Source organism: Lepidochelys kempii, chromosome 16 (genome assembly GCF_965140265.1).
Source record: "Lepidochelys kempii isolate rLepKem1 chromosome 16, rLepKem1.hap2, whole genome shotgun sequence".
NCBI lineage: Eukaryota > Metazoa > Chordata > Testudines > Cheloniidae > Lepidochelys > Lepidochelys kempii.
In genome coordinates, this window is record NC_133271.1 from 26,121,476 (window position 1) to 26,145,269 (window position 23,794).

Genomic DNA, 23,794 nt, shown 5'->3' on the forward strand with positions numbered 1-23,794 from the left:
TCCGTGATGTCAGAAAGGTAGATGTCTTTAAAAACTGTAGGTAACATATCTAAGGGTAAAATCCTACCTCAATAAAGAAAAGTACATTGCCTCTTTATGTACTTTATTTAACAGAGAAGCAGGGAACAGTATATACACCATTTGTGACAAATTCTTCCATAGTTTAAGATTTGACACTGAACAGTTACAGAAAAACTCAGTGGGAAGTGTAAATGCATCAGTAATTTTACTACATCAGTCTTTGTGCTTAAATGTAGAACTGCAGATTCTACAATCTAGAAATACTTCCTAATTCAAAAGCTATAGATTACTAACGACAATGGAAAGTTTAACATCACAACTAACTGCTGGTCAAAGTATTCTCTTATATGTCTAGTATGTAACCTCAGAACCTTTGGAATGAGAGGCTCCATGTAATAAAAAGATAAGAAAACAGAGATGGTTGGGAATTTTTTCCCCAACAAATGCTATGTCGACTCTGAAACTTTTCGCAGAAAAATGTAATTTAAAGGGTTTCTCAGGTACAAGATGGAATTTCTGGTGTGGATGTGGGTGTGTGAGAGAGAGTGACCCACCCCAGAAAAGCTAATAGTTCAATGGTTAGGGATGTGTAAGACCCAGGTTCAAGTCCCTGCTTCAAATCAGGCAAACTAGGGATTTGAATCTGGGTCTCCCACATCCCTAACCACCAGGCTATTGTCAGTCTCTCTCTCTCCCCTCTGGAATTGTTCCACTTTGTATACATACTTTAAATATTCATTGGGCCAAAGAAAGAAAGAGAGTGACTGAGTCAGAATCAGGCAGAACAGGGACTTGAACCTAGGTCTTCTGCATCCTAGATGAGGTCCCCTAACCTCTGAGCTATTAGTTATTCTGGGATGGGTCTCTCGTCCTTTTTCGTAAACATTTTTGAAAGATCTCATTTTCATTCAGAGGTGGATCAAAAACAAAATTCAAACTCCCCCCAATTTTTTATTTTTATTTATTTTTATTTTTTTTGCAAAACAGAATTCTTATTTTCTAGTCAGCCCTAATGAACATGTTTCTTAAATATATCATGTGTTTGGGAGTCCATCTTTTGACAAATTCTGGACCACAAAGAAACAATGAAAAAGTAATGATCAAGCAGCATGATCCCACTTTGCTTGCCCCCAAAAGTCTGTGCACACCACATGCATTGATTTAAGTCAGGAAACTGTCTTACAAAATTAGCACTACCAAAAATTAATAGCAGCACTTTCCTGGCAATTATTTTCCTATTTAGCACTCATTGTTCACTGTGTACTGTGATTTTGTAAGAGGTGGAATCTCCACAGATCATGTCTAATATTGCCTAGGTGCACATTTACACTGGCATGCTGAAGAGTGCAATAATGTTAGAAAAGACAATATCAAAGGCAGACCAGGTTGAAATATCTGAAAATATTACTTGCCCTCTTAGAACACTTTTGCCTAAAGCTGCTTCTTGCATTTGCTTTTCAATTTATTTCAAAACACCCAGAACAATTTAATTTGACACTGTTAAATAGTTTTGAAAGTTAACTATAGCAAATGTGAATTAAAACTAAAACTTTCCTCATTTGGAAATGTTGCTATGAAGAGCTTTTTCGGGTGCAGGGTTCTTCCAGTCCACAAACCTCTGTTGGACTCTTGCCAAACCAAAATGCGATTCAGCAGCTGAAGATGTCTCAGTAGTGCAGCACAAGAAACTGAGCTCCTGCCTTGACCAGACCACATGGATGATGTCTGAGTGAATGAAATAGGCTTGAGAGGTGATCAAGATGTTGAGAAAGGAGAATTTTCTAAAGCTGACTGGCAACTCTTCTGAATCTCCTTGCTTGTTTCTTACTTATGCTTGGGCTCTTATAAACAGAGATTGGGCCCATAACGGTTCAAAGAGAGGTGTCAATCTATTCACAGTTTGACTGTATGGGTGGTCAGTCTGGAATTATGTGCTGCACTCTGACATTCACTATGCATCAGGCAAAATTTAAAGTTTTTCCCAATAGAATTTGAACTAATTCCCAATGGACTGCACCCCTCAAAACCATCCCTCTCCACTGAAGTAGATAAGTTATCAGTATTTTACAGAAGAAACCCTGAGACATTCATGGAGTGTATGACTGGGACAGGAGTATGCAGGAAGTCCTTGGCAGAACTGGTAACAGAATCCAGGTCACCTGACTCCTAGACCTATGCTTTAATCACCAGTCCATCAAGACAGTTTGAAAAGTGTGGGATTTGAACATAGCATTCTAGCCAACTCCATCGAGGTGGTTCTAGTATACAAAGCTGCTCTGTTTTCATATAACATCTCTGTTACAGCATCAAAAATGTTATACTGCTATGAGATCACGCATATAAGGACTTAGAAATCGCTGTTCCTTCATATTCCCTGATCTTTGAGATCAGACTAAGAATCTCCTACAAAATAGGGTTTTTAAAACAGATTTGTACAAGAGGACTTTTCAATTATGTTTAGAGTTTCTGTTTCTGGGAATAATGTGCATACCAAATGAGGCTTTTTACTTGTTCACATTAGCTCTCCCTAAAAGGGGGATTGTAGTTTCAAAAGGTGTGTGTCATCATCAACCAATTTTGATATCTCATCTGTAACATTCAGCCTTCAAAATACCAGATGTTATTCCCAGTAAAGCAATTTAAAAATTTATTCTTCTTCATAAAAACCCCAACCTTAACTAGTTAATCCCTCACACATATCCAAGCAGCACGCACACCAATACTCCTAGAGTTGCCTGGCAACTAGTGGGAGGAGTGTCAGAGAGCAAGAAAGGCCTAAACGAATGAGGGGAAGTCGGTGTCTGCTTGACATGGATAAAGGAGGCTTACAGCCAGGCTGCCTTGCTGCTTTCACTTTTGTTAATTATATGGATGGGAATTAAAGTAGCTCCTGTTAGTTAATATTTGGTACTTTAAAAAGCATACCATTCACACTTGATACTTTTATGAGCCCTACACAGATAGATCAAATGCATTTATATTTATACACATACCATACAAATATCCTTGCTATCAGAATAGGAGAAACAGACTCAGGTCAGCTCTGTTCAATAGCGTTATTTTTTAACAGTGAATATGTCTGAGTGGAATGATGCTCATTCATTGAGGATGTTGGACAGACTATTTAAAAATCTGATCAAGCTACTTCCTTCCCTCCAGCTTTATGAAAATCCACAAATAATTCATAGTATGCAAAATATTAAGTGCAGAAATGAAGGGGCTGTAATGGGTTTCTGAACAGGGAAAATATAAGGAAATAAAAAAACTATATCTGATCCCAAATTCTGTCTTTTGTTCTAACAAACAGTGTGTGTGAAATGTGTTTACATGCCTGCATACCAGAATTCTATATTCATCCCCAGAGACAGAATGCAGAAGACAGCACCCTTTCTTGAGTCATCACTAACCCATCCATCCCCCATTACTTCAACTCCGCCTCTCGCTATATTATTCCTGCTCCTCACCGCAGCCACCAATTCTCCATTCTGATCCTTGAATGCTCAAGGAAACACAATCATGGATGAAAGCATTAAGGCAAAAGGTACATTCTCCACTCAGCGGGGATTTTCTTGTGCACCTCCCATTAGTCTAAACTGCAGTGGCCTTAATGAGTGCCTGAACATCAGGTAAAAAATATCCCCCACATTTTGCTTTAATTTACCTGTGTGGTAGTCTACTCTGTTTTGAGGAAGGGAATTGCACTCTCACTAAGACTGTTAGAGATATTCTATGGATCATTAAGCTATTAGCCCCTTCCATCCTCTGTGTACCTTCTGGCTCAAACCCTGTGCATTATCGCTAACTTGTTCATAATATCATCTACACAGTCCCTATCTGTCATGGGCCAATAGGACTACATTCATATTCTGTCTTCAGGGGAGGCCAATCACCATGACAAGAGCTTCATAAAACCCTTACACGGGAATAGAGGTACTGCCAGACTGGATCAGATCTGAGGCCAATCTAGTCCAGTAAAGTGTCTCTGACTGTGGTCTGTGCCAAATGCTTCAGAAGACAGTACAAGAACCCCACTGCTCCCACATAGGTCTCCTCCTGGTCTATAATAGATAGAGATTGGCTTAATCCCTGAAGTAGGATTAATATCCCTTCAAAACTTTTTTGTCATTAAGTATAACAACTCTGGCTATTGTCGCTATCCATATAAATATCCAATCTCCTTTTGAATTTTGCTACATTCTTGGTCTCAATGCCTTACTGTGGCAATGAGTTCCACAGTGCAAGTATATGTGGTGTGAAAAAGTATTTCTTTTTATTTGTTTTAAATTTTCCACCTTTTAAATTTCAGTGAATATCCCCTTATTTTTTTGTTATGAGACAGGGTGAACAGAAGTTCCTAATCTACCTTTTCCACACCATTTATTATTTTACATACTTCTATCATGTCCCCTCTTAATCATCTCCTTTCTAAAGTAAATAAACCTAATTCTTTTCAAGTTCTCTTTATACAGGGTTTATAAAGGGTTCTTCCAGGCCCTTTATCTCTCTTCCAGGCCCTTTATCTCTTCTTCTTCTATTTCCACAACATCCTTTCTGAGATTCAGTGACCAATACCGCATGCAGCATTCCAGCTGAGTCTGCATTACTGATTTACATAAAAGCCTTATAATTAGGGCTGTCAATTAATTGGAGTTAACTCACGTGATTAACTAAAAAAAATTAATTGTGATTAAAAAAATGAACCATGATTAATCACAGTTTTAATCGCACTCTTCTACACAGTAGAATAACAATTGAAATTTATTAAATATTTTTGGATGTTTTTCTACATTTTAAAATATATTGATTTCAATTACAACACAGAATACTAAGTGTACAGTGTTCACTATATATTATTTTTTATTACAAATATTTGCACTGTAAAAATGATAAACAAAAGAAATAGTATTTTTCAATTCACCTCATACAAGTACTGTAGTGCAATCTCTTTAACATGAAAGTGCAATTTACAAATGTAGATTTTTTTGTTACATAACTGAACTTAAAAAGAAAACAATGTAAAACTTTAGCTCCTACAAGTCCACTCAGTCCTACTTCTTGTTCGGCCAATTGCTGAGACAAACAAGTTTGTTTACATTCACAGGAGATAATGCTGCCCACTTGTTATTTACAATGTCACCTGAAAGAGAGAACAGGCATTCGCATGGCACTTTCGTAGCCAACATTGCAAGGTATTTCCAAGCCAGATATGCTAAACATTCGTATGCCCCTTCATGCTTCGGCCACCATTTCAGAAGACATGCTTCCATGCTGATGATGCTTGTTAAAAAAACCAAACACATTAATTACTTAGTTACCAAACTCCTTGGGGGAGAACTGTATGTCTCCTGATCTGTTTTACCCGCATTCTGCCATACATTTCGTGTTATAGCAATCTTGAATGATGACCCAGCACATGTTGTTCATTTTAAGAACACTTTCACTGCAGATTTGACAAAACGCAATGAAGGTACCAATGTGAGATGTCTAAATATAGCTACAGAACTCGACCTAAAGTTTAAGAATCTGAAGTGCCTTCCAAAATCTGAGAGGAACAAGATGTGGAACATGCTTTTAAAAGTCTTAAAAGAGTAACACACTTTTGCAGAAACTACAGAACCTGAACCATCAAAAAAGAAAATCAACCTTCTGCAGGAAGCATCTGACTCAGATGATGAAAATGAACATGTGTTGGTCCACACTGCTTTGGATCGTTATTGAGCAGAACCCCTCATCAGCATGGATGCATGTCCTCTGGAATGGTGGTTGAAGCATGAAGGGACATATGAATCTTTAGTGCATCTGGCATGTAAATACCTTGCAACGCCAGCTACAACAGTGCCATGCGAATGCCTGTTCTCATTTTCAGGTGATATTGTAAACAAGAAGAGGGCAGCATTATCTCCTGCAAATGGAAACAAACTTGTTTGTCTGAGCGACTGGCTAAACAAGAAATGGGACTGAGTGGACTTGTAGGTGCTAAAGTTTTACATTGTTTTGTTTTTGAATGCATTTTTTTGGTACATAATTCTAAGTTAGTAAATTCAACTTTCACAATAAAGAGATTGCACTACAGTACTTGTATTAGGTGAATTGAAAAATACTATTTTTTTTTTTTACAATGCAAATATTTGTAATCAAAAATAAATATAAAGTGAACACTGAACACTTTGTATTGTGTTGTAATTTAAATCAATATATTTGAAAATGTAGAAAACATCCAAAAATATTTAAATAAATGGTATTCTATTATTGTTTAACAGTGCGATTGTGTGATTAATCGCAATTAATTTTTTTAATCACTTGACAGCTCTTATAATATTCTTGGTATTATTCACCACCCCATTCCTTATGCATACAAACATCTTACGGGCAATTTCCATCACCGCTATACATCTGCATTTATATTAACATATTGATGTCCTACTTACGGGTTCAATTTTCAGTGCATTTCTGTAGCTCCCAAAGAAAGAGGCCTGCGCTTTTAGGAATGCTCTTGCCACACCATCCCCAGTAGTTGTGGAGACTTTCTTTAATCTGTTCTTGAGTGCAGAAACCTGTAAGTACACAACAGTCCTAGATCATCCTCATAGCATAAACAAACAACTTACTGAACTGGGAACTAGCCAAAGAAGTTTCACCAAGTGTCCCAGCATCTGCTGCACGTGTGAGAAAGAATGACACAGAGTACAAACCTGGAGTTTTCAGTTCTAGGAAAATTGCATTTTCAGCTACTTGTTTTGGCCCACTAGCAGATGATCACATTCTGCTTGGAAGCCTGCAGGCAGGGCTGCAGAAAGATAAGGACATGTTTTTTAAAGCCTGCCTTACTTATTGTTAAATGTTTAAAGCTATAAGGATTTTGGTGTCCTTTTGTCCAGTCTGTATAGTTGCACATATTCCCCCTCAGGACCCACCAATGAACTTCATTCCCTTACTTTCAGCATATAAGAACAGTCATTGAGACCAGTATCCTGTCTCTGACTGCAGCCAGCAACAGATGTTTCAGAGGGAATCAAAAGAATAGGAAAACTTATCAAATGATCCATCCTGTCACCCAGTCCCTGCCTCTGGCAGCTGCAGGTTTAGGGACACCTTGAGCATTGAGTTGCATCCCTATGCACCTTGGCTAATAGCCATTAATGGACCTATTCTCCATGAATTTGTCTCATTCTTTTTTGAACCCACTTGTACTTTTGGCCTTCAAAACATCTCATGGCAACATGTTCCAAAGGTTGAATGTGCATTGTGTGAAGAAATACTTCTTTTTTGTTCGGTTTAAAACCGCTGACTGTTAATGTTATTGGGTGACCCTAGGTCTTGTATTCTGGGAAGGGATAAACACTTCCCTGTTCACTTTCTCCATATCATTCTTGATTTTAAAGAACTCTAGCATATCACCCATTAGTAATCTCTTTTCTAAGTTGAACATTCCCAGTCTTTTTAATCTCTCTTCATGTGGAAGATGTTCCATGCCCCTCATCATTTTGGTTGCCCTTCTCTGCACCTTTTCAAATTCTAATATATCTTTTTCAAGATGAGATGACCAGAAGTGCATGCAGTTTTCAAGGTGTGGGCATGCCATGGATTTATATAGTAGCATTATGATATATTCTGGTTTATCATCTATCCCTTTCCTAATGGTTCCTAATATTCGGTAAGCCTTTTTGACTGCTGCTGAAAATTGAGCAGATGTTTTCAGAGAACTATCTATGATGACTCCAAGATTTCTTTCTTGAGTGGTAGCAGCTAATTTAGACCTCAACATTCTGTATGTCTACCTGGGATTATTTTTTCCCATGTGCACTACTTTGCACTTTTCAACACTGAATTTCATCTGCCATTTTGTCGCTCAGTCTAGTGAGATCCCTTTGTAATTCTTTGCAGTCAGCTTTGGACTGAACTATCTTGTGTAATTTTGTATCATCTGCAAACTTTGACACCTCTCTGCTCACCCCTTTTTCCAGATCATTTATGAATATGTTGAATAGCACTCATCCTAGTACAGATCCTTGGGGGGACCCCGCTATTTTCCTTTCTCCGTTGTGAAAACTGACCCTACACTTTATTTCCTATCTTTTAACCAGTTACTGATTCATGACAAGATCTTCCCTCTTATCCCATAGCGGCTTAGTTTGCTTAAGAGCCTTTGATAAGCGACTTTGTCAAAGCTTTCTGAAAGTCCAAGTCCACCATACTAACTGGACCACATGCTCTAGGAGCTAGTCTTCTTCAGGGTGTAAGCATGTCATTGCCACAAAAGAACATGCATTTCAATTAGACCTGGCTGAAATTCATCATTTCCAGTTTGCGGGAAATCAGAGAGTTTGTTAAAAAAAAGCAAAAGCTCTCTGGATCACTAGGAGCTGCTAAGTGAAACTGACATGATGTATTTAAATTTCACTGCTGCTGTTTAATAGTGGGCAGCTGTGAAACCGACATGATTCAGATAAGAAGTTGCTAGGGATCCCCAGGTCTACCAACTCTAGGGAAGCCTGGCCACGGTGACTGCTCCAGCACTGGGAACCTCATGACTTCCAAATTCCTGGATCAGCTGACTCCCCAGGCTGCCCAACTCCAGATGTCCCAAGAGTCAGGTGGTCCAAGGAGCCAAATGGCCTGGGAGTCTAGCTAAGTAGTAGGGAGTCTGGAAGCCCTGAGAATTCTGGCTTGAATTAGGGGTCACTTTGCTTCCAGGCTCCCTACTATGATGCCAGGAATCTAGACCTTGAGAGCCATAGTTTGAGCCAGGGCTTCCACACACCCAGCTCTGGTGGCAGGGAGCCTACAAGGGCAGGAAGCCTACATGGTGGACCTGCGCAGGAGCCATGGATCTTGGAAGCCTGGAAGGCTCCCCAGCAGCCTGCCAGCAGAGCTGGCAGGGAACCAGACAAGGTTCTATTGGAACTCTGATAGCGATTTGATAAAAATCTGTAGAACCTGAAGTGTTTTGGGGGTTCCATAAATTGGCATTTTTCGATGAAATTGTTTCACTGGGAAAATTTCTGACCAACTCTACTTTTTACTCTACCATTTCAACCATAAGAAAGATAAAATGCTGCTGTATGAGGCAAATATGCACAGGTGATATTTAGTTACAATTCAAGTCAGATTAAGGGAGCATGATATCGTGAGATGAGAAAGAATTAAGGATTTGTAAAAGTCATGTACAACGTTTGATGAGGCATTATACAAGATACATCATCCCTGTTATTTTGGCCAGACCGGATTACAGTACATATTGTAGTTTAGATGCTCTTTTTATTCAATATAGAATTGTCAACATGGTCCCTTTGCCTGCCTAGAGTAATTCTATAAAAACAAGTATAGAAAAACATTTGACAAGAAGGTCATTAGTTAATTAGTGCAGGAACAAGAAATCATAAGCAGGCCCAAAGATCTGTGTTTTCTCTCTGGAGCTGAAGTATCAGATTATTAAAGATTTTTTTCTTTTTGTTCTTTATGAATGGTACTGAATAAAGTTTAATATTAATGCCTGCCATATAAAAGAAATGACAAATATTTTATAAGTGGTTTATAAACGTTTTGGGATAGATATGTAGCTTTATATAAGTTTATTCTAAAAAAAGCTAAAATATGTAAAGAATAAATTCTGCATGCATGTAGAACGCCTATCACAATAGGTTCCCAATCCTGATTACATAGTACAAATATGAAATAAAAGATTTTTGAGGATATCCAGACTGAGTCACCACACTCATATCCCTTAATGTATTTTAAAAGCTTGAACTGAAATTCTAAATGAAATGTTTTTATTCAAGTAAAAAAAAAACCTTATAAAAATGACAAAAGCATCTCCCAATGACAATGGTGACATTTCCATCCTTTGAAATGGTCGATATCAACTGAGGCTCTTTTCTTCCTGCTTCTCAAAGGCTCTACACCACCTGTGCGTCAGATTATTCCTCACTTAACCTTCACTACCCTTTCTCTTTCATACTGGAGGTGTTTAATTACCTTAGATTCACAGAGCTGCACTTCAGGTGAACATAGTCCTAATGGTCTCATTACCATTTACACAAAGAAATGCTCACTGATAGTAACTAAGCAAATATCAACTGTATATTCTCTTACACAGACAAATTTAAAAACTATCGAAGCATTCAGGTTACCTGAATTTTCTTTGGTCTTCTCTCCATACTCCAAGGGCTGCAGTTTTGAAGGATTACCCATTGCCATTTTCTGTACTTAAAATTTTCTCATATATAAATAGGATGTGACTTAGTTTGCTGTCTTTCCTTTTTAGTGCTTGCAGCTCAATAACTTCTGAAGTAAGGTTGAATATCTACATACTATTGTTACTGACAGCATTTTTGCTTTTCAAACACAAGCAGAGAAATAAGTTTAAAAAAACCTCTTCACACATTAATGTTTAACTTGCTGTGTCTGAGCTGCAATGACTGTAGCCAAATCATTAACAAATAGTTTCATCAGCAGCAATTTTTGGTGTTGAAGACGCTGGGACAGGATAAGTTCACTCTTTGCGCTTGTCTTCACCACAGAGCTAAATTGGCACTGCTGCAAATGATGCAGCGGCTTGATTTAGCAGGTCTAGTGGAGACACGCTCAATAGATGGTAGAGCGCTCTCCCATCGATTTCTGTACTCTGCTTCAACGATAGGCGAAAGCAATGTCAGTGGCAACACATCTCCTGTCGACATAGAGTAGCGTGGACCCCGCAATAAGTAGATCTAAGCTATGTCAACTTGAGATACGCTACTTATGTAACTCAAATTGTGTAGCTGAAATCGACCAGTAGCTGTAGTGAAGACAAGCCCTTTGAAACAGATGTCACGGAAGTGAAATTGGTGAAAAGACAGAAGATGTAGGAAGGAGTACTAATACCACATACTCCTGAAAGAGACTCAGCTACTGCTTCCTTTGCTTTACATGACATAGAATGCCACAGCTTAAGACAGAAAGATGTCTCACCGATGGGATGGGGGTAGATTTCAGAGGTCAAATAGGTGTAGGAAACCAACAGTCCTCTTGATTTACAGAAGAAAATGAACGGTTGCAAGCAATTCATACTGATAAATATAATAGAAATAGCTATATCATGTAAGCCTAAACATTAAAGCCTTCTTTTGTTTCAGCTTTAGGTGCCATCTTGAGATACTTATTGGGACAATATTGTTGGCTGCATTCCGTGCAACGATCACTAATGGAATCTCACCCACGAACTAATTCCTCTCCAGGTTATTTTTAGTGTTGAGATTCTCCTGCCTGCTGGATTAGGTATGACTGGCCATACTTTCTGAAATAGCCCGTCAGCTCGCATGGTATGAACTGATAGTTATGATTTTCCAATTTATCTTGAAGATCTCCATGTTTCTTTCCAGGGATCATAGATCTGTGTCCCAACCTCCTCCATGTCTCTGAAACTCTACCAAAGGATGTCTGTCTTAATTCTTTTGCTACCAGTGTGCATTGCTGCTCAGAAGACAAGCTTTGGGCTAGAAAAAACCAGGAACCATAAGGAAGTCTGAGGATTTTTAAGAGCACTAGAAATACAATATATGCATTGTCTCTGTGTAATCCTGTTTATGGTCTACTTAATGAGTGGGGGCTTGGCCTCGCTGAACAGTTTTTCTTGAAACTTGCAATTCTGCTGTCTAATTTAAGCATTTGCAATTCTGCTGTCCTAGTTAAACATTCACCTTCTTTCTAATTTTTCTTTATGTTTCTCAAAATCTAAAAAGGTAATGTCTTTTTCGCTGGTACATGCTACAATATGGATTGCAGGAAATGTAACCCATACTAATACGTTTAACTTGCTTGTGTCAAACTTTTGTTCCAGATACAATTACAAAGAGATTTCTGTATATTTATTTTTAACTTTTTTTGAAGCACTACAGTGATTCTGTCATAAGAGGACTAATATTGCTATTACAAACTATAAGATGGAAAATTAAGGAAGTGTCCAGCAATGCTTATAAATCCAAATGCTATAGTTTATGTCAACGATCCATGCATTAATGAGCCTTTAAGCACATACTAACATGATAGACCATAACAGTTTTAGTGGGTCTATCATGTCCATAATCTATGGCTCATTTCGTTTAATTGAAACCATAATGTCCCCGAAAGAGCTGGCTCTCAATAGGCCAAATGTAACAACAGCTCCATCAGATTTTCAAGTTTGAACAGGATACAAATAAGCATAATTCTTATTTTCATCTGTAACTCACCCATGTTTGAAAGGCCAGGTAATCGCTGTAACTTTTATTTTCTTGGCTTTTGCTTTCTATGTTAGCATAAAAATAGGTTATTTTAATTTATGTCTCTCTTAAAAGATTGCACTGCAGCTACATCTTGAAGATATCTCATAATCAACCCAGAAAAATTGTTAGTGTGTTTTTTTATTAGTGTAAACTTGGGGAAAGATGCACTTGATGCTAAAGTACAGGAATGGCAGTCAAAAGATCTAGATTCTATTCCTGGCTCTCTGACAGTCTTGTAATGTGGCCTAAAGCAAGTTATAACCTCTCTGCATCTTAGGTTCCTCATTTATGAAAGAAGTAGAATAATGACATACCTCACTGAGGTGTTGTGAGGCTTAATAAATTAGCATTTCTAAATCACTTAGATCCTCAGATAGACTGTGTTAACTATTTACTGATAAAAAACTGCATTAAAAAATTAAACTCATTCCTGTGTGGTATGTATAAGAGGAGAGTTTTAAGCCTCCTTTAAAATTAAATTTAACATGGTACTACAGTGTGCTTATTTTATGGATTCACACTCATTTCAATCTAGTCTACCTCAATAACCACTTTTTAATATAAAATAATGTAGCTTAAATAACAAAGCATTAAAAATAATGTATTTAGAGAGACTGATGAGTGAACAAAAGTAAAGCTGCTCCTTTGTTTACTCTAGAATAAATTAATACATAAAACAAAGTAGACTGCATAAACTGAACTATTGGTATTCTGCCTAAAGAGATGGTAATGCTTTTTCATTTTTTGTAATAAGATGGTGACCGCTCAATACAAAGATTATTTCTAACCAAACAACCTACATATATACATACAGCCTACCCTGGGAGTGTTTTTAAAGAAGATTTTTATACTTCTGGCAGTTCAGGTTTAAAGGTCAGATTGAAACTATCACCATGTTTCAAAATGCAATCTGTGCAATGCAGCATAATGAAATGGTTCAGTAAAGGTGCTAGTGGAAATTCTTTTAATTAGGTCCAAGGCTTTTCAGCTGTCAACATGAATAAAGAAACATTCTCTAGCAAACAGAAAAAAAGAAAATATAAATGGAAGTTACCTTTCAAAAATGGATTTGCAATTGAGAAACAGAAGTTAGTATTGCTATGATAGCTCAAAAAACATGTTTCAGTTCCCACAAAGTAGAGAAACAAACAGTAAAGTGTAAGAGCATCTAATTGTGAAAGTTTGCTAATGAATGGGATATAAATACAATGCAAAAAATAATTTACAGACAGCCAAAAATAATCAGAAGCCAATTGCAAGTACTCATAAATACATATCACGAATAAGATCTCCTTGGTGCAATATACAAGGCACCTCAAATCAATGGCCTTAATCTAATAAACATTGCAGAATGAAAGATTAAACTTAATATTTTTATTTCTTGCACTAAAGTAATTATACCTTATCATATGAAGCTCTAATGTCTACAACTAAGACTCCAATGAGACACTCTTATCATTTGAAATACTTAAAAATAAATTGATAGGGGCTGTACAAAGTATATAAAAGCAGAAAAACTGACTCCTTCAGCCATTGCTGTAACTCATAGAAAGGTATGTAGGAAACATGCCAGCAGCAAATGCAACTGGAAGATCATCACAGTTCTTAATAAACCTCCTTTCTTAATATTGGCAATTTTAAAAGGCATATTGCTATTCTAAGTGCTCTTTGTCACTCTCATATCATCAGCAACAGGCCACAATATCACAAACACAAAGTTGAGCAGGGACAGACTTTAGCATTTCAAACATTTACCTACTAATGCAGATGTTTGCACCTTGATTTTCAAAGGAGCTGACCTAGGCAATTCAGGAAGTCTGATAGCTAGAAGGTACTGCTGAGTCAAGCCAGAGCAAAGCACTGACATTCTGTGTTAGGTGTTTAATCTGATTCTACTGGAACTATCGCAAGGTTATCCAACCTCTGTAACATGCACATTCACTGGAGAGACATTTCACAACAGCCCATTTTCACTCTGAAATGGTAACAAATAACTCACTCTGAACTATGGAAAGACCACAGTTTCGGCAGCAATGTCATACCCAAGTATGACTCTCAGAAAAAGTCTCCAGCAAAATCATAGGACTTAAGGGATTCTTTTTTCAATGTAGCAAAAAGAGTTGTTCAGAAAAACAAGTAGACTATTAAAATTTCCTATTGCATGAGTAGCCTGCCAGTGAATACACCAAAGTAAATGTTACTCAGCTCTACAGAATGCAAATGGATTTAATTCACCAAAGTATATTTTGCGTATATTCAAGAGTTAATGAAGTGCTCAGTGCTCACATTACCTTGCAGTATTGAAAGCATGGTTTGACTTAACAGCCATTCATGACTGTGGAACTGTTAGCGATATTTTTAGTCCCTCAGCTAACATAGACTGGCATAGCCCCCAATAGATCACAAATGCATCCATGTGGAGTGAGCCCAGTGGAGAGAGAGACTCGCCAGAATTTCCCCCTCCTTTCTTCCTACCACCCCCTCCCCCCCGAAGAAAGTGTGTATAATAGATCAGCTTCAGAGTCTCCCTGCTGTGATGAACAACTTGATCCACTTACAGTTCCAAACACACGATGCATGAAAGAACAGACATAAATTCACTTCTTGCAAAGAAAAACAGTTGCTCTCTAGTGGTGAAAGCCAAATATTAAACAGTTTAAAGGAAAGGAAAAGACCTAGAGGAGAACAATTAATTATCTAGATAACTAAAATAATGAAACAAGGAGGAATACAAATGAGGAATAAGACAGAAACACTGATTCCAGACATTAACTACACAAAGCAAAATGATTCAAGTTAAGTCTTTGTTACCACACATATTCAACCCAGCTGTGTTTATATAGCAGTTGTGAAAAAAAAATACCATGTATGTTATTTATGTGTCATACCAGTTAATTGAATTTGCTAGCAGCACTTCCTCTGCAATGCTCCAAACATCCTCTAAGAAAAAATGTAGCTTTTAAATAGACCTGCAGAAAACTGAATCAAGAATTTTGAACTAATAAAACACAACTCTTTACTGTTATAAACGTGAAGTAAAAGTAAATAATGAAAGGAAGGAAGTCTCTTAAAATTTATTACATTCCAAAGCTTGAAGTTTTGGGTTTATTGGTAAAGTCTCTTCTGATGTTCTACAGTGCTCCTGCAGTAGCTCTTTTAATGAAGTCCCATAAAATTTAATATAATACTTGATTGTTGACAAATCATATATACATACGAGGCCCAGGATTCACTGTATCCAGACATTTCTTACATAATTCTATGAAATTTACAAGTTTGACATTTCCACAGTTGTGCATATTAGCATGAGTGATGACAAGCTGGCAGATTCGGATGCAAAGAATAAAGTCAAAATGAAGAGCTATTTAAATACCAAAAAGAGGCACTGAAATAACTTTAATAGACTGAAATGCTGACGAAAGCCAGGGAGCATAGAATCATACATAACTCACTGCTTCCTGCCTACCTGGCTATATACAGCGATGAACGGAGTCACATCGCAGACTACTGAAGAGTGAAGGGATATCACAGTGGCAAGCAGTGAGCATGCATGAATTACCCAGTGCAATGAATGGGAAACATACTTGGATTGCCTTCTGCCCTGAAGGAATAGTCGCTTTCCAATGGACATGGATAGTCTCTCAGCAGGCTGTGGTAACTGGAAATCATTGTTCTTACAGCAAACAATGATCATCCAAACTAACTAGCATTAAGCTATAACAATGCATGTGACTTATTCCAGCAGAGGAATGGAAACACTTCAGGGGTAGGGGCATCATTTAGAATGTGGCAATTCCAGAAGTTTGATATATGCCACTCTTGCTGAGGATAATCCCCATGGAGCAGGTCCTCAAGGAATCAATTCTGAAGCACTTAGAGGACAGGAAAGTGATCAGGAACAGTCAGCATGGATTCACCAAGGGAAAGTCATGCTTGACGAATCTAATTGCCTTCTATGACGAGATAACTGGCTCTGTGGATGAGGGGAAAGCAGTGGATGTGTTGTTCCTTGACTTTAGCAAAGCTTTTGACATGGTCTCCCACAGTATTCTTGCCAGCAAGTTAAAGAAGTATGGGCTGGATGAATGGACTATAAGGTGGATAGAAAGTTGGCTAGATTGTCGGGCTCAACGGGTAGTGATCAATGGCTCCATGTCTAGTTGGCAGCTAGTATCAAGTGGAGTGCCCCAAGGGTCGGTCCTCAGGCCGGTTTTGTTCAATATCTCCATAAATGATCTGGAGGATGGTGTGGATTGCACCCTCAGCAAGTTTGCAGATTACACTAAACTGGGAGGAGAGGTAGATACGCTGGAGAGTAGGGATAGGATACAGAGGGACCTAGACAAATTAGAGGATTGGGCCAAAAGAAATCTGATGAGGTTCAACAAGGACAAGTGCAGAGTCCTGCACTTAGGACAGAAGAATCCCAGGCACCGCTATGGACTAGGGACCGAATGGCTCAGCAGCAGTTCTGCAAAAAAGGACCTAGGGGTTACAGTGGACGAGAAGCTGGATATGAATCAACAGTGTGTCCTTGTTGCCAAGAAGGCCAATGGCATTTTGGGATGTATAGGTAGGGGCATTGCCAGCAAATCGAGGGACGCGATCGTTCCCCTCTATTCGACATTGGTGAGGCCTCATCTGGAGTACTGTGTCCAGTTTTGGGCCCCACACGACAAGAAGGAAGTGGAAAAATTGGAAAGAGTCCAGTGGAGGGCAACAAAAATGATTAGGGGACTGGAACACATGACTTATGAGGAGAGGCTGAGGGAACTGGGATTGTTTAGTCTACGGAAGAGAAGAATGAGAGGGGATTTCATAGCTGCTTTCAACTACCTGAAAGGGGGTTCCAAAGAGGATGGATCTAGACTGTTCTCAGTGGTAGCTGATGACAGAACAAGGAGTAATGGTCTCAAGTTGCAGTGGGGGAGGTTTAGGTTGGATATTAGGAAAAACTTTTTCACTAGGAGGGTGGTGAAACACTGGAATGCGTTACCTAGCGAGGTGGTGGAATCTCCTTCCTTAGATATTTTTAAGGTCAGGCTTGACAAAGCCCTGGCTGGGATGATTTAGTTGGGGATTTGTCCTGATTTGAGCAGGGGGTTGGACTAGATGACCTCCTGAGGTCCCTTCCAACCCTGATATTCTATGATTTGCAAGGCTACAGCCATGGAACCCCTAGGGGTGAGAACAGATGTTTTTAGTTATGCTTCCACTTCCTTTCATTTAGTGACTTTAAAGTGACTCAGGCTAGCAAAATTCTGAACTTTTTTCCCCCTGAAATTTTGCTTCATGAATACAGCCAATTCTGTCTCTTGGCTGTTTGGAGGTCTGTGTGAAATAGATTCTGGGGTCTCATCCACAACACAAAGGCCAACACCTCTCTTAGAACTAGTTGGCAGACAGCAGGCAGGCTTAGCACTGAACTATGCAGGGTGAATACAAATGACTTCTTCCATGTCGAGTTATTCTTACCAGGAATGCTTGAAATATGCTGGTGATGAGTAAGGATGGATGCATGGTGTTGGGAGGCTTGAACACGTTCTCCAGATTCCTCCTATCTCTGTTTATTGCTCTGCGATTGGAACAGCTGTGCCATATTAGTGCAGGATATCAAAAAGATGGATATTCTGCACATCAAAATTACATGAATATGACTTATCTAGACAAACAGCTACCAACACGATGCTCACCTTCCTGTGTGTCAGGACTCAAAACACTGCTTCTTTATAGGCCTCAAAGCCCCACAGCCAGAAGTCATGTTGTTTCAGTGTTGTGGACAAATTATATATTTGACATGTAGGTAGTTGTAGATCCAATCTGGATAGCAGACCTTCACCACAGCAGCCAAGCTACAGTTATACATTTTTATTTTGATCTGAGGATCTGGACTGGTGAGGATTAACTGAGTAAGTGATAGGCTAATGCTGGGAGCGAGGGTACATGGCGGTAGGGTGTTTGCTTTTCTAGTTCCTGCTGCTAAATGATTCACAGTCAAGCCTCATCATCAACCAGGAAAATTCACTCACACATTCAATGACTACTACAAAAATGAAATAGGGCTTCCCTTTAGTGAAAAATTAGTCACAGTCTATGATCATCCTGCTGAAAATTGCAGCAGAAAACTCAACGTTTTCAGCAAAGAGAATCCACCTTTCCACAACAAACTGGGTCAAAGCAAGGTATTTCAGCATCACTGTGATGCCAATCATCTCTGCAACGAAGGCAAGAGCCCTCCATGTGAATGCCTAATATTCTATTAAATGGACAGACTCACATCACAGGACACATGACTATCCTTTGAGTGAAATATAAGGTACTCCTTTTTCAGTCTGAAATTTTTCAAAATGCTCCAAGCAGGGCCTATGGGAGAAAATCTTGAAAATGTTACACTGCCACTTTTCTATGAGCTGCAACACTAGCCTGCATTTTGGTCACCATGCAATAACAATTATGCTTCAAACAGGTGAATGACAAGGCGAAGCATGGCAGAATATTCACTTGTTATATATAATACTGAAAAGCTATAGAGAAATCCTTACTTGAGTTTACTTCTCCCGAACCACAAAAGAACCAGATTACATTCTGAACTACCCTGCACATCAATTTCGTATTCAACTGCACACTAAGACAGGATTTTACTTAGGTCATTAAGTTAAGTGAAAGGAAGCACACTTTACAAATTATGGATCCTAATAGCCAACTGAATATTTTGAGCGTGGCTAGTAAGAGAATCTCAGATTTTTCTGTCTTCTCCCAAAAAGACACCAGTCAGACTAGAAAAAGCTTCTAGTGTACTTGCTCTACACACTTTGCCACTCATCTCCTCTTTTAGTTTCATTAATAAAGATACTCTACTATCAGGTGGCATCAATACAGTACAACATAAATTGGGCACATCTTTGGCTCAGTACATTTAAAGAACCAAACATTCAGTAGTTGAGACATTTTAAATGGAATTAAAGTATCGCACCAATACAAGAAAGGAGGCCTGTAGGGAGGAATAATAGTTTGAGAATTATTTTCACAAAACAGTCTTAGGGCAGGTCTACGCTACGGGGCTAAGTCGACCTAAGTTACGCAATCCAGATATGTGAATAACGTAGCTGGAGTCGACGTACCTTAGGTCGAATTATTGCGGTGTCTACTCCATGCTGGGTCGACAGGAGAAACTTTCCCATCAACTTACCTTATGCTTCTCATTCCAGTAGAGTATCAGAGTCGAGGGGAGAGCGATCGGCAGTTGATTTACCGGGTCTTCACTAGACCCGCTAAATCGACCCCCGGTGGATTGATCATCACAGTGTCGATCCATGGTAAGTGGCGACAAGCCCTTAGTAATGGATTATCAAGTGAGTGACCTGATTTCAAAATTATGTTAAAAACAATATAGGACATTGATTAAAATTCAGAGATCCAGTTGGAGGAAACCAGGGGAAAAGATTCATTAAGGTATCTCCAAAAATAAATGTCAGTCCTTTATTGTTCTTTTACAATGTAAGGATGGCTTGAAATTCCCTCTTCCCACAGCACTCTGCTCCACCCCAAAAAGTCTGCTTGAATTTCGTTTTTTTTTTTAATTTTGTTTCACAGTAGATATGTCATACATGTTCTTTCTTTTCTTCCTGCAAGACTTTGTAATTTTTAGAGGATTTGGAGTCTGACATATTAACTCAGTATTTTAATCGAAGTTGCAGCATTCCCAGCTTAAGTGTCAACTTGCCTCCCTGTCATTCAGAGGTTGCGCAAAAAGTAACCTACGTTTCAGCCTCCTGATGTTCTTTTGGGTTCCATATCCCTCAAAGATTACTAAATTCTGTCAGGCAAAAAAGATAAAGACAGGGTAAGCAGTTCACTTACCAGAACACATGGGGGCTTTGGCACCATCATCAGACACATGATAGAAACTGAACGGATAAAAAGGATTACTATTTCTAGTAATGCAGTAGCCTAAAATATCCAAACAATTTATACGTACCACATCATTGGGAAGGCTCTGTAGGTCATCAAAAGGGGTTTCCAGTGTGTTGGTATCAACATTAAGAATCACCACATCTTCCAGGGCCATATTTCTAACTTTCTAAAAAAATGCCAAAGTCAGAAAAGGAGGGGGAGGGAAGTCAAATCTTATCCATAGACAATATCAATCATAACATAACATTCTGCTAACTACACTATTCCCCAAACACTTTAAAAGAAGCAAGTGGTTTCCTCCTATTCCTCACCACTTGTGTGTTTGTGTGTGTGTATGTGGTGTTTATTGTTTAACATTTGTTGTTTTTGTTTTTCCATTTCTTCAAATTAAATCCTTAACCTGCAGAAGGAAGTTTCTTAGCTTCCTGCGTACTGGGATTTCTGGAGGAATCATAATGTCCTTCTAGATCATTCAAGTAAGGAGGTATTTCAAGCTTTTCTAACATTCATTTACTTCTTGTTTCCCCTTTCAGGCCTGATTCAAAGCAAAACTTCTAGCCACATCAAGACTCAAAATACGTAATTTTTAAAAAATTCAGTATTTTGTTTAAATAGCAAACAAAGTTGGCTTTTCCAGTTGCTGAAGTGCTAGTAAGGCCAACCTTGGATCTGCGTTACCATCTCTGGCTTTGCCTTAGCACCTCCAACGCTTCCTCATTCACAAATGAGATTACACTTGAGCAAAATGGACAGTGTTCAAGATAAACTGCGTGAGAGGGAAGCTAGAATTCTTTTCTTCCTTAATACTAGGATTTCCAGGACACCACAAAAAATTACAAAATAATTCCAGGATTCTAACACAGGTCTCCTCACCCACAAGGCTTTGAGAAAAGCCCCACTTCATGTTATTTCTTTTGGGTTGCTACCCAAATAATATGATGTATATAAAGCCTTGTCTACACTGCCACTTACAACGCTGAAACTTTCTTCGCTCGGGGTGTGAAAAAACACCCCCCTGAGCAATGCAAGCTTCAGCGCTGTAAAGTGGCCGTGTACATAGTGCTACAGTGCTGGGAGCTCTTCCCCTCACAGAGACTGTTTTATTACAGCACTGGGAGAGCGCCACACAGCCTAACGTCACGGCAGCGCTTTAACATCAACTGTGTAGACATACTGTAAGAGCAGCAAACTCCACAGCAAACTGATGCTCAAATCTTAAACCAGTCTTTGTAAGGCAAAACCAGACAGACTACATGGCCACATATATTTGGCTAAACTTATTTGCTAAGAAAGTGGATGTCTAACATGCAAAAAATTCATAACTGATTAGGAAATTTAAGTCTAAGACTGCCCTTTGAACCTTTCAGAAATTTTACTGGGTTTTTCACTTCAAAGGCCTCGCTAGAGAGTTAGAGGAAGAACTTTATGGGCTACAGAACTCAATTAGAAATTGTAAGTCTTCTGGACAGAGGAACAGAAGGGCTTCTGGAAACGAACACATGAGAGAACCATTACAAAGGGATGGAAATGATACAGATTTGGAACGTTGTTCCTGGAAGAAAAATCTTTTCATCTTTTTGTTTGTACACTTGGGCAAAAAAGGTTCTAAGCCCCAATGCACACAACCGCTTCTCAACAGTCAGCTGGAATGAGGTTTTTGACTCCGTTCCCAATCCCCAAGTGAAAGCACTGATTGCTGTGTGTTTAAGGTTACATTTCCTACAATGGTACACAGATGCACAATAGAAGAAAAGCACAGCCTCTTTTTGAAAAGAATAGCCCTTGGTAGCTTTTGCTGTTTAAGTACCCAAGAAGCAGAAGAATGCCAGATTTCATTTCCCCTCTTAAGCAAGATTAACCGCACTGCTGGTGGTTTCAATAATGGAATTTAAATATTCCCTTAATCAATTTTTCCATCCAACCTGGGAACTGTATCTACAGATACTTATATGTGAATTTAAAAACTAAGTGGAATATCCAAGTATCTTATTTTATTTATCTATATATTCACCAGATCCTGAGTTTGATCTTCTCTCTCCACCTACCTAGGCTGCCACCAGCCAAAGAAGCACGGTAATGGTCCTGAGCATGTTCTGATGAGGTATTCAGACAGCTGGATGAGAAAAATTAATAGTAATCTCAACCCACAATGTTATTTCTTTTGAAACATCCTCCTATGAAATCTGATCCACGTACACTACATTTCTACAGGGAACTAGAAATGTGAGTTCCTGTGAAGCACACATCCAACAATACTGGATCTTCTGAAAAGAAAACACAGAATCCAAAATGTTTCCAGATCAGGAAGACATGGACTGACACTTGAAATGCATTAGCAACTTGGACAGAGTCAAGAATGTATTCTATCACAAACCTGGCCTGTAAGGTAGAGATGGAGTGAGAAAAAGTATTGATGGCGAGAGGAAGCAAGAAAGGAGAATACATAATGAACTGTCTGTTCAAAACATAGATGGAGGAATTCATTTAAGTTTTTTTAATACCAGGAGACAGAGTCTGGCAATTCATTGGCTTGTTATCTCAGGACTTCATGCAACTTCTGCCCTCCAAGTGGCAAGGAAAGAAAATAACATGCTTGTTAAAGGGTGACAGTGTCTAGTCAACTGCACAGTTTCAAACTAACAGACACCAAGAAGCAACTAATGAGATGGTTGATACTCAATATTCAAATGGTCAGAGTTCAGATACTGGTGTTACAGGGGGCGAAATACTGTAGATAGACCACCATACCAGAGACTACCCACTGGAGGGCTGATAGTATCATCCTGGAGGACATCAAACCACACTGGTACATGTGACAGCCAATTTCTAAGCATGAGAGAGCTAGGTCTGGAACAGCAGTGGTTTTGTAGTTAGAGATTGGTGAAGGGATTTTGACATGGGGTAGACAGGCCCAGGACCTGCAAGGACAATGCCTGACAGTTGGAACCATTAACACCAAATTCACACACACACAAAAAAGGAACTATGAAGTATGGTAATAGAGGAAATTTTCCAATAAAATGGTAAACTATTATCTTCCCCGAACAGTGCCACTTTCTCGAATAAACAAACTGTCTGCTTTTAAAGTCTGCTATAGAAAACCCTTTTAATCTCACACCCTCCAACCATATAGAGCAGTCTCTAAAGCCAATTAATTAGGTCATTTATGCACAATCCCTCTAGGTAGCAAGAACAGGTCTCTAAAAAACTTTTTGTGGGGAAAGGGATGTTAAAAAAGTGAGGCTAGGGAACTAAATGTGTGTCAGCAAAAAGTAATACATGAAAGAAAGCATAAGAAAAATTTAGATCAACGTTTTTAAAAATGGGAACCTAAAGTTACGTTATTACAGGCAGCCGCAGGCACCTAAATAAGCAGCCTCAGCTTTCAAAGGTGCTAGGCACCCAGAAGAGCCCATCAACTTCAAGAGTGGTGGTTAGGTGCTTACAATCAATCAATCCATCCATCAATAAAGCTCTTTATTTAGCGTACATCTACACTGTAAACCGTCCTGCCCGGCAGTGAATCTCAGAGCCTGGGTCAAATGATGTTCCCACTTGCGGTGGACCTTAGTCTCTGAGACCCTCCCCTCTCCACTTTTCAAAGTGTGGGCTCCAGC

General features: G+C 38.8%; 1 protein-coding gene across 5 annotated transcripts in view; it reads right to left on the reverse strand.

The window, feature by feature from the left end:
* DENND1A (DENN domain containing 1A) overlaps positions 1–23,794 on the reverse strand; it is a 381,020-nt gene that overhangs the window by 116,716 nt on the left and 240,510 nt on the right. For all 5 annotated transcript variants that reach the window (XM_073313958.1, XM_073313955.1, XM_073313954.1 and 2 more), the window contains 2 exons: positions 20,242–20,343; positions 6,450–6,575 (listed from right to left, as the gene is read on the reverse strand). In XM_073313958.1, the coding sequence (XP_073170059.1) occupies positions 6,450–6,575; positions 20,242–20,343 (228 nt within the window). The remainder of the gene's footprint in view (positions 1–6,449; positions 6,576–20,241; positions 20,344–23,794) is intronic.